At 34.6% G+C, this 10,984-nt stretch overlaps 2 protein-coding genes and 1 long non-coding RNA gene across 3 annotated transcripts; all 3 read right to left on the minus strand.

The window, feature by feature from the left end:
• Positions 1 to 606: 606 nt before the first annotated feature.
• Positions 607 to 2,393, minus strand: LOC139100895 (uncharacterized). Its single transcript, XR_011545481.1, has 2 exons — positions 2,230 to 2,393; positions 607 to 1,447 (listed from the first exon to the last, which is right to left on the minus strand). It is a non-coding gene; the product is annotated as an uncharacterized lncRNA (long non-coding RNA).
• A 2,881-nt stretch (positions 2,394 to 5,274) lies between these two features.
• LOC139100893 (retinaldehyde-binding protein 1-like) lies at positions 5,275 to 7,156 on the minus strand. The gene is made up of 2 exons (XM_070653666.1): positions 6,998 to 7,156; positions 5,275 to 6,555 (listed from the first exon to the last, which is right to left on the minus strand). The coding sequence occupies exons 1-2, from the start codon at positions 7,089 to 7,091 to the stop codon at positions 5,819 to 5,821; spliced, it is 831 nt and encodes a 276-aa protein (XP_070509767.1). The 5' UTR covers positions 7,092 to 7,156; the 3' UTR covers positions 5,275 to 5,818.
• A 1,451-nt stretch (positions 7,157 to 8,607) lies between these two features.
• Positions 8,608 to 10,407, minus strand: LOC139101029 (retinaldehyde-binding protein 1-like). Its single transcript, XM_070653892.1, has 2 exons — positions 10,305 to 10,407; positions 8,608 to 9,344 (listed from the first exon to the last, which is right to left on the minus strand). Exons 1-2 carry the CDS (start codon positions 10,405 to 10,407, stop codon positions 8,608 to 8,610), a joined length of 840 nt encoding a protein of 279 aa, XP_070509993.1.
• Between the last annotated feature and the right edge of the window lie 577 nt (positions 10,408 to 10,984).

Here is a 10,984-nt window from a genome sequence, read left to right on the forward strand (position 1 = left end):
TTGCTGGTTCTGTCACCTAATTTGTAAAAATTGTCTGTTCGCATATTTAGCTGCCATTAGGTCATCACTGTTCAGCATCAATTAGCTTTTAAAGCTCCTGGTCGCCCATTTCCCACGTGGGTTCCATTCAAGTGCGGCATATCAAATTTATGTGTTCTGTCCCAGCGTTGGCAGTCTCTCTGACTTTCTTTTTACGAAACGTATGTCCAATCCAATCGTTATTCCTAATTTGAGTCCCCTTATTGATGTCTTGTTGGCATTCTTTTTGCAGAAGCTTCTCATTTGTAGACCAATCATCTGTACATATCGTTCCTTAACCCCAACAGACATTGAACTTGTTTTCATGATGCCATGATGACATTACAGTATTAACTGAACATGTTCGTTGCCTGTTAAAGTGACAGGATCAAAACCTAGTTAAGTAAAACAAGAGTTTGAACTCAAATTTCCAAATTTTCTGCATTAAAATTAAATATTTTTGACATAATTGTGGACGAAATCAACTTTTTAAGTATTTTTGACCTTCAGGTGACTATTTTTGTGCTTTTAATAACTATTTGTGTAGCTGTAAACAACACTTAATCAAACAAACAGTTGCAACACATGTTTTAATTAAGTACGAGACTTTATTTAACGTATTTTTGTGATTGTGCATATTTTATATATTAATGAAATCAATCAGCATTTACCCTACAATGTCTTCCTTTATTTCAGTCAATTTCCAATTTTCTAAAACTTCCAACATCTTCATGCTCATGAATTTTATCTAAATTTACATTAAATTTATGAATTTTATTTAAATAAGTTATTCCGTTCTCAAAAGCTGAAAAGTCCAGTAACTCGTCTGATGTTCCTCCATATTCTATTGGAAGTCCTGATGGATCTATGTGCTTTGACAGCTCCTTTTTATCATTTAAAAAATTAAATCTTCCAAGAATTTTAGAAGTCGTAAATCTTTTGGCAAGTTCAAAAAATGGCATAAGGAACGATGGCATTCCAATGACATTTATCTGTTGGAGTCGCATCACATCATATTTACTTAATCGAAAAGCATCGTAGATCAATTGAACTGGAATTTTTCTCATTTTTCCTATACTTGCATCACTAAAGTCCAAAACGATTACAACGCCATTGAGTTGTGCATCGATGTCAAAAAAGAAAAGCAGCGGAGTCAAAAACATTCCACGGAAAAATTCAATATTGTCAAAATGATCAAAATTTTTCATCTTGTAGAAGTAAACTCGTCGTCCTTTAGAATCAACATTTTTCAAAAATGTTAAGGGTGAATTTGGTTGGTGAGTAAAATTATAATCAGCAGGACCTGCATTTAAATACCAATCTGGATGTGACTTTATGAATCGAATCGTGAACTCGAAACTGTCGTAAGTTTTCTGCATTGAGAATTTTTTGACTCTCAAGTAAAACATCAAAAGGTCATCGATGTTATCTAGAATAAATTTTGATTTAAAAGATCAATATGTAGAGTTTGGAAATATTAAGGTTCGTCCAATTTGTCCAATTGCAGGCTTGCGCAACTAAAATGCAGAAAATGCAGGTCTACGGTTCTTGGCCGGACCTTATTAAATATTTTAAAAAATATGAATTGTCATTAATTTAGGACATCGTTCAATGTGTCATGGAGCACAGATTGAGAAGCACTAAATGCAGATTGAATATTATTTTTTGTAAAATATCGGAAATGGTTCGAGGACATAATTGTTCCTGAACAAATACAACAGATATCAACCCTTACGGTCAGAATTCTTAAAACGCAGCTCTTGATAATTACCGACTTTCTTCATCCATTCTCAATCTCCAAAATCTGCCCAAGTCGAGATAATTGGGATCAAAGCTCAAAATTGACATTATCATACAAAATCTGAGTCGGCTTCAAGCTCTGTCCTGGATATTCCGGTTCTATCTTTATTTATATGCTCATACCTTTAACATTTATATGTTTAACACTAATCCTGCATTTATTTCGATGAGACTAAACTAAATTTTACAAAAATTCTACATTTCAGCCTCAACGCAGGAGCATAGCCATAGCAACACAAGAATTCAACCCTACCCTTCCCCATTACTCTTTAAAGTGTATAATTTCATACAAAACAAATAAGTATGAATCATCCCTATTAAAATTTGTCTGACTACATCTCTATCTCAAGGTCATCTAAATAAATCGCCCATGTCATCTATAAATAGCTCCCAAACTTCTTATTTACATACCATTTCCAGTATATTTAAGAAATGGATGCTTAGCAAGCCAATTCCTGAAGAGCTCTAAAGACTGCAATGACCGAATGTCATCCTTTGCAATTTTTTCTGGCATATTTTGCGCCTGAAGTGGTCAGAATTTTAAATGGAACTGAAAGAACTTGAATAATTTTGGATGCTCTCACACAGAAACTGAATTAATTTTATCAGGTCTTTAAATATAAATTTATTGAGAGACTAAATATTTTGACTCACTCTCACCAAATTTGTTAGAGATAAGAGCAGAGAGAACTGGATGATCGTGTTAGTATTGTTGATTTTATTGCAAAATAAGAGTAAGAGCTTTTTTGGACATACAAATTTTTTGTGTATTTATTTCTATTTTCAAATTGTAAATATACGCGAATGTGTGTATGTGGTGTGGCAATTTCGATTGATTCTTTCACCTATTCCTACATCTGTGCATTTTTGCAGGCTGGGAAACTAAACAATTATCTCAAACAGCTTGGCGCGTTCACTAGGACACTGGTAAACTGCTGTACTGCTCGTAAGATGCAGTGTTGCCATGATGGTGTCTTGAAGTCGAATTTTGACCTAGTTTTATGACCAGAAACGCGAATCGCCGGAATGTGTCACTTGGAAATATCATCAACTCTATCCAAAATAGAACTTATACTGTCTAGTGCAGAAGTGTGCAATATGTGTGCCAAAATGTCTGAAAATGTCATGAACCATATGCCGTGTGTGGTTTTGGTCGATGCTAACCACCAAGGTGTACCGCGAAAAACCGCAGTTTGCCCAACTACTGGTCAAGTGTCTCAGCCTAGTCACTAGTGTATTAACTTGAACTTGATTCATTTTAACATAAATTATAATTATTCTTAAACCTAAATTCCCATATAATTTCCAAAATTTTAATCAATTTCTAACTTCCTAAAACTTCCAACCGCTTCAAACTCCTGAACTTTGTTAAAATCCACTTCAAGATTCTGAAAAGTTTTGACAAATTTAATTCCAGTTTCGAATGTTTTGCAATCCAACAGTTCATTTGATGTCCCTCCGTACTTTTTCGGCAATATAGACACATCCATAACTTTTGCCAATTCCTCAACATTTTGTAGCAAATTGATTCTTGTGAGAATTTTTGCAGACGTAAAACTTTTACCAAATTCAAAGATTGGCTTGAAAAATGAAGGCATTCCAATTAAATTGAACTGTTTAGTTCTCACTGAGCTGTTCTTTGATAACTTAAAGCATTCGTAAATGCAACTCATCGGGAGTTTCTTAAAGCTACTCAAATCCATGTCACGAAAATCGATAATAATCACAAGTCCATTAATTTGCGTTTCCTTGTCAAAAACCACAAAAAGTGGAGTCAAAAAAATATTCCTAAAGAATTCATTTTTCTCAAAATTTTTGAAGTTTTTCAGCCTGTATATCCAAATGGCTCGACCATGTGCATCCTTATTCTTCACAAATATCAAAGGCGATTGCTTGCCTGTTGTGAATTCATAATCTTTTGGCCCTGGATTATCGTACCATTCTGGATGAGATTTCATAAAAGTAAGCGATAACTCAAAGCATTCACATGCTCGATCCATGACAAATTTCCTAACACGCAAAAAGAATAGCAAAATTTCGTCAATATCATCTGTAAGAAAAAGAACACATGTGAATTACGTAAACTTGAATTTCATGCAGGTGTCATGTTGTCTAGACGAGTGTCTAATAAAAATTTTATTACACAGGAAGCACACGGAGTAGAAATTGGTGATAATCTGGCCTAATTTGACATACTTTTGTTCTTACTCATTTACTTCGTTGACCGTACATAACTATTGTTATCCATGGCCTCCCTCAAATGCTGCCTGAATCTGGCTCTATCACTAACTTCCGCTTGCCAACTTCTAATACCAAATGCAACACTTATTCTGTCAACAGCTGTCACTGACTCCTATTTGAGGTCCAATTTCATCAAATCTAGTCTATAGTCAGAGTCACATTGGCTAGAACCGAATTTTTGATCAATTTCTACGCCATGTGCTTTCCAGGTCAGTTACAGCAGTGCAAGTATAACTATGTTCTTCAATACATTGCTCTGTCGCGACGACAGGTCAGAATCTGTAGTAAAAATTAGCAGTAGACGCAAGAGTTCTCAATATCCCAAATTGGCAGAAGCTATTGGAAGATAGAGCTGTCTGCAGACGTTCTTTAAACGCGGCAATGGCCCCCGTGCGCCTTAGCCAAGATAGTAAGAAGTAAGCAGTAAAAATTTGGCACTGCCGTAATTTTGACAATTCTTGGGTTATGAAACGCGATTAAATGTCCATCAGTTCTACATACCTTTTCCATTATACTTAATAAAAGGATGCTTTGCCAACCAATTTTTAAACAGCACCAATGACTGCTCTGCAAGAGCATCATTATTGAATATATCTTGCGTCATATTGTCAACCTCACGTGTTGAAATTTTAAATGGAACTGACTTAATATATTGATTCTTGTTCTTCTCTGCATTCAGAATTGGCAAAGTGGATTTGAAGAGTTTTTTTTTTTGTAGAGTTCTGAAGGATGTGTAAGATTAAAATGATGCTAACCGATTCTGATACTAATTTGCAAATTTTTATTCAACCTTGGATGCTGGATAGAATTCTATGAATCATAAATGGCAAACGACTGTTTTTGGTCATTTATGTGTTTTATTATCGGCAGTTTATGGTAACCGGTCGCTGGCGGAATCATGTGTCGTAGGCGATCGGTTTATTGTCTTAAGAATTTGTCATTGGAGAGGTTGTGGCATTGATGATAGTGACCGGCAAGCGACCAATATCAATTGCAGGTGTTAGCAGTCAGCAGTCGAGTGACGGCGGTTGGTTACTGTTGTCCACAATAGTAGTTGTTATTTGGCGATTTTACGATTGCTGGTTGCCGTCAATTGTCAATTCTGAATCTATATTTTAAAGCAAATGCGTAGAATCAGCCTGATCATGGATTCGGCTTTAATGATTAATGATGTTCAAAAGATGTGATTAGCAGATTAAAATTAATTAAACATGCTTTAAAAGTCATTAATTATATTTTGATTTATTAATTTTGTTTTACAAATTTTCATTAATTTTAACTCGAATAACATTCATTCGACCTCAAGTCGACGTGATTCTGACTTGGTGCTGAATTTGTTTTTATGCACTAAGCCAGAGTCACGCCGGTCTGGTGCAGCTCGAGTGAACAAAAATATGTTATAACTAGTTATAGGCAAGCCAATCACTAATTCAAATGATTTTTGTCCTTTTCAGGCTGGAACTGAAACAATTGAATGTTTAGTGCTATTCGGGCTAAAGATGCGGAAGGCACAAGGTGTAAAAATGATGAGAAATCTAGACTCAAGCCAGCGTGACTCTGGCTCTAGTCCAGATTCGATGATATCCAGCGTCAAACTAGAGTCAAGTCGGCTTGGTGTTGGATATTCCAACATTTCATCGCCATGTGCTTTCCGGTATGATTGACGAGATCTTTAAGGAATCTAAAATATCATTAATCTGTCTAAGCTTAAATTTTGATTATTTGATGAATTTCTTATATGATGTCTCAACAACTTCCTTTAATCTATCTCTAATTTCCTAAAACTTCCAACTCCCTCAAATTCCTGAATTTTTGCTAAATTCACACTAAATTTATTAAATTGATTGACAAACTTGATTCCTTCCTCAAATTCACTAAAGTCTAAAAATTCATCAGCTGTTCCTCCATATTCTTTCGGTAAAATTGACACATCCATAACTTTTGAAAGATCCTCAACACTTTGAAGGAAATTGATTCTGGATATGACTTTTGCGGATGTGAAAGTTTTAGCAATCTCAAAAAGTGGCCTAAAAAATCCAGGCATTCCAATAAAATTGAATTGCTTCATTTTAGATCCACCAATTTTGGCAACTCTTCCAGCATCAAAGACAGTCTCTAATGGCACTTTCCGCGATTTACTTCTGTCGATGTCACGAAAGTCCACAATAATTACAATTCCATTAATTTGAGTTTCCAGCACAAAAGACATAAAGAACGGAGTTAAAAAGACATTTCTAAAAAATTTTACATCTTTAAAGCTTTCAAAATGCTTAATTCTGTATATGTAGATGCGACGACCTTGACTGTCACGTTTCTTCACAAATACAACTGGAGATTTTGGCTTATTTGTGAATTCATAGTCATGCGGTCCTGGATTTTCATAAAATTGTGGACGAGCCTTAACAAATTTTGTTGCAAATTCAAAGGATTCATAAGTTTGGTCCATGTTGAACTTCTTCATCCGTAGGAAGTACATGAGGAGGTCGTCGATGTTGTCTAGAATGAATATTTGACATTTATTAGTGACAAGTTGGAAGTTTGACTTTTAAAAGCTTAAATATAGATTTATTGAGTATGTAAATCACATGTTTGAGAATATGGAATGTAAATGGCTCTAAATCCGGTCAAGAGCCAGTTTAACTCTCGTCCCAGACCAGATTCGATGAAATCCGACTGCACATCATAGTCAAGATGGTCTGTAACTGGTTTTTCATCCATTTCTACTCCATGTGCTTTCCAGATTCATTTTTATTGATTTCAATACTTTAATATAGTGTACGATCCTTGACATTAATGGATACAAGCTGTTTCATCATTCATTCTTAACACAATTTTCAATGAATTACCAAATGTCACTTAAAAGAGCATCATTCAAGCCAAAAAAAACCCAGAATTCCTGATATCAACAGCATTCAATTTTTATTGACGCAAGTCTTACCTGTTCCTTCATATTTAATGAACGGATGCTTTGCCAGCCAATTTTTAAATAGATCCAAGGATTGCTCCGTCCGAGCATCAGTTTCTTCGTTCATTGCCGACTTCTAATCTGTGCAAAAGACTGTTTGATACTGAAAAATCTGGTTTTTTATGAAAAGAAATATGGAAATGAGAGCTTATATACTTTGGTGATTTAGTTGAGTAGATGCTTTTATGGAAGAAATGATTTGTGATTTTTGTGGATTTTTAAGGTTATAACCGGTTAAAAGGAAGGATTTTGGAAAGTACATGATGCATAATAAGCGGGAAATAGACCGACGTCAATAGATCAACGTCATTCTGGCCTTTGGCTGGATTTTAAGCATTTTCTACGCCGTATGCATATCGGATATACCAGATATTTCCCATATTCCAGTTTTTGGAGACTGAATTTGCAAAAAATAGCCTTAAAAAATTAGAACTTTTAAAGAAAAGTTTCAATATTTCCAAAAAATGTTTATGTGAGACAAATTGACCATGAAAATTGAGAATCTTCGATACATAATCAAAGTAAATCAGGTTTTCATATGTTAACAGCTGATTGAAGATTTTCATATTCACACCGAATTATACTTCAACATGAAATCTTTTCGAGATTCTAACAATCTAATGATTCTGATGATATTGAATCCAATGTCAAAACAACGGTTTAGTCTCAGTCCACACAAGTTGAAATGCTATCAATGCTGTGATTAATCGGATAGTACAATTAGAAGTTACTTACTTATTTATTGGAACCATGCTTCGACTGGTTCGATGAAGCATAAGTTTCTGCTCAAATTATCCATTTTTACAACTAACTGGCATTCTTTTAGAACCATCGTACGCCTTGTTGTCTTCAAACCTGAAAGCCACATGAGTCATGTGACATGACATGAAATGGTCGAAAAATAGTGCCTTCAAGTCGGCTTGGTTCCAGCTTCAAGTCGCTGAACTGGGGACATTATTTCCCGTTTTTTTTCACATCGCGTAACTTTCAGGTAAGCAGCATGCAATTAACTAACACTACGCAGAAAGACATTAATTGGCCCTAATAATGCTGTTTACTTAGACAACATGCAAAGGACTTATCCAGGAAGAAGAGGGTTTGGGGGTCATAACATCCTCTTTTTTGAATAAAATTCTTCAATTTTTTATGGTTTTTCGAGACAAAAATCTAAAAACATTCTCTGTAACAAATTTTTGACATCCCACACTCTGTTGTGGCTGTCTCAAAAACGACTGTTAATTTTTATTTTAAAATTAGTTGAGTTCGAAATGTTCGAATTTTTCGACAATCTAATGATGAAAAACTCGAATTTGAGACGGCCACACTCTGCCCTAACATCACGTAATATTAGAATATTCCCTTATAATAATGAAATTCTGTCTCAACTAGAATACGCTCTATGATCTATGAAGCCACCTGAAGACACGCCTTTTGAACATTTAGTCTACAGGCTACCTTACCATTTTCAAATTCTATGATCTATAATAAATGAATCAATGACCTCTAAAATAGCTTTTTAACATTTTTTATTTATTTCTTTGAATTTTTTTTTATCACATTTTAACTACTAGATCATCACTTCCTTAATCAATTTCTAATTCCTTTATGTCTTTAATTCCTTCAAACTTTTTCATTTTACTTAAATTAACATTTAATTTATTAATTTGATGGACAAACTTAACACCTTGCTCAAATTCACTAAAATCTAATAAATCAGTAGCAGTTCCGCCAAAATCTTCTGGTAATAAAGACACGTCCATGACTGTTGATAATTCGTCCATACTTGACAAAAAATTGATTCTGGATATGACTTTTGAGGATGTAAAAGTCTTTGCAATTTCATAAAGTGGCCTAAAAAATGCAGGCATTCCAACTAAGTTGATTTGCTTCAATCTGGATCCAGCAATTTTTGTGACTTTTGCTGCATCGATGATAGTTTTTATTGGAACTTTCCTTGCTTTATTCATATTGATGCCTCGAAAGTCCGCAATAATAACTATTCCATTAATTTGAGTCTCAACCATAAAAGACATGAAGAACGGCGTCAAAAAGACATTCCTGAAAAATTTTACATCTTTGAAGCTCTGGAAATGTTTAATTCTATAAATGTAGACACGTCGACCTTGACTGTCTCGCTTATTCATAAATATGACAGGTGAATCATCTTTTGTTGTGAATTCATAATCATGTGGACCTGGATTCTCATAAAATTGTGGTCTAGATTTGATGAATTTTGCTGCAAATTCAAATGATTCCAAAACACTGTCGATTTTGTACTTTTTTGAGCGTAGGAAATACATGAGAAGATCATCGATGCTGTCTGTTGAAGAAGATAAATATTATTATTCTTGTGGACATTGAGGATGAGTTTGCAAAAATTGCAATGCAACTAAGTTGCTTTGATATTTAAATATGGGTTTTTAAGGAATTCTCGTCAAGCATATTCATTATCTCTCTTAAAAGGCTATAAATCATCTTATTTGAGTATTACTAAGTCTTAGAATCAGAACAGAATCTTGGATTCAGAGCAGGAAGATCTTCATTTTGAAGATTTCTTTAGTGGACACCAGACCATATATTTCCGAGATTTGTGCGAATCATTGTAATTTTGACAGCATTCTATAAAATGATTGAAAAATCAGTCTCTTGTAAGAATCAAGCCCACGTACACACTGAAGAGTGATGCAGACTTCGGGTCTGTTTAACTAACAATCAAGACTCGTATTGACAGATTGAGGGATCAGGTTCTGATAGGAATTGAACCCACGTACTCACAAAAGAGCTAGAGAGATAAATTTTGGGGCTGCTGCCTAATCACTCGGCCACAGAGGCCTTACTCTCGCACTGATATCTTTGCCTATATAAGGCTCGATACTCCGAATTCCACTCCATTAAGATATCACACCGAGTCTGATTTGATGACATATTGCAAACTCTGCCTTGATTAATTCTTGATCTATGGGACTGTTCACTTATTAAGTAACACAAAAAACCGACTATTTGTTACCTTCCATCACGCTTAAAAATAGCCCAACATCGCTCTTTCTTTCAGAGTCAGAGCGTTACGTAATAAGTGAATATCCCCCACACAATATTGTCTTAATTTTGACATTCTCAATTACTAAAGACCATAGCAATAGTATGGAGTCTGAAATCTCATACTAAGTTCATTAGAGTCGTAGATATTCAAAATACTACAGTCACCATCCCCTTGCTGCCATCATTTGCCATTATTTAATTCACAATCAACACATTCACAAATATATAAATCACTCATTACCTTCTCCTTCATATTTAATGTAAGGATGCTTTTCTAGCCAATTTTTAAAAACTTTTAATAATTTCTCTCCACGAGGATCATTTACTAATATTTTGTCACTCATTGTCAACTTCTAACCTGAATGAAATGTCGTTGAAAACTGACTGAATTAATAAAGCAAGTTTGGTATTTTTCCTGAAATTCGCTGAATATATAATATGACATAAAATATATAAAACAGAAAAAAGTTGCCTTGCTGATTTTTTTTTTGCCGAGTTTTGTTTTGGATATAGCCCGTGATGGGCAACCTGTGTGCCGCGGCCTCTAAAAGTTCTCAAAACTGCTATGAACCGTATGCAAAGTGCGGTTCTGATCCAGGTTTACCATCAAGATGTGCCGCAAAAAATAATTGGTTGAGCAGCACTGATATAAAGTAAATATCAGAGTTGAGATGCTCAAACTATCTATGGCAATGGGAAATGATGGTATAGATATGAAGGTTTAACATCCATTCATCCTCTGCATCATTATATTCTGAATACGTTACCATCTTCGGATTATGTAAATTTCCAGAACACATGCTTAATGACGCATGAAGAAATGTGTATGAAGCAGAAGATAGTTTGTATTTATTTTTCAAAGAACTTCTTTACATTTGACAAATATGAATGAATATTATGCGAAAAATTAGGCGGCGCTAA

The sequence above is a fragment of the Chironomus tepperi genome, unplaced genomic scaffold, assembly GCF_022539635.2.
Source record: "Chironomus tepperi strain 1889 unplaced genomic scaffold, CSIRO-AGI_Ctep_v1 contig_73, whole genome shotgun sequence".
NCBI classification, from domain to species: domain Eukaryota; kingdom Metazoa; phylum Arthropoda; class Insecta; order Diptera; family Chironomidae; genus Chironomus; species Chironomus tepperi.

Bases quoted from the DNA above. Each gene is read 5' to 3' on its own strand.
- LOC139100893 (XM_070653666.1), bottom strand. From the start codon at position 7,091: ATGAACGAAGAAACTGATGCTCGGACGGAGCAATCCTTGGATCTATTT. The intron at 6,556-6,997 runs GTAAGACTTGCG...TATTCATTCTAG, and splicing joins CATTAAATATGAAGGAACAG to ACAACATCGACGACCTCCTC.
- LOC139101029 (XM_070653892.1), bottom strand. From the start codon at position 10,407: ATGAGTGACAAAATATTAGTAAATGATCCTCGTGGAGAGAAATTATTA. The intron at 9,345-10,304 runs GTAATGAGTGAT...CTTCTTCAACAG, and splicing joins CATTAAATATGAAGGAGAAG to ACAGCATCGATGATCTTCTC.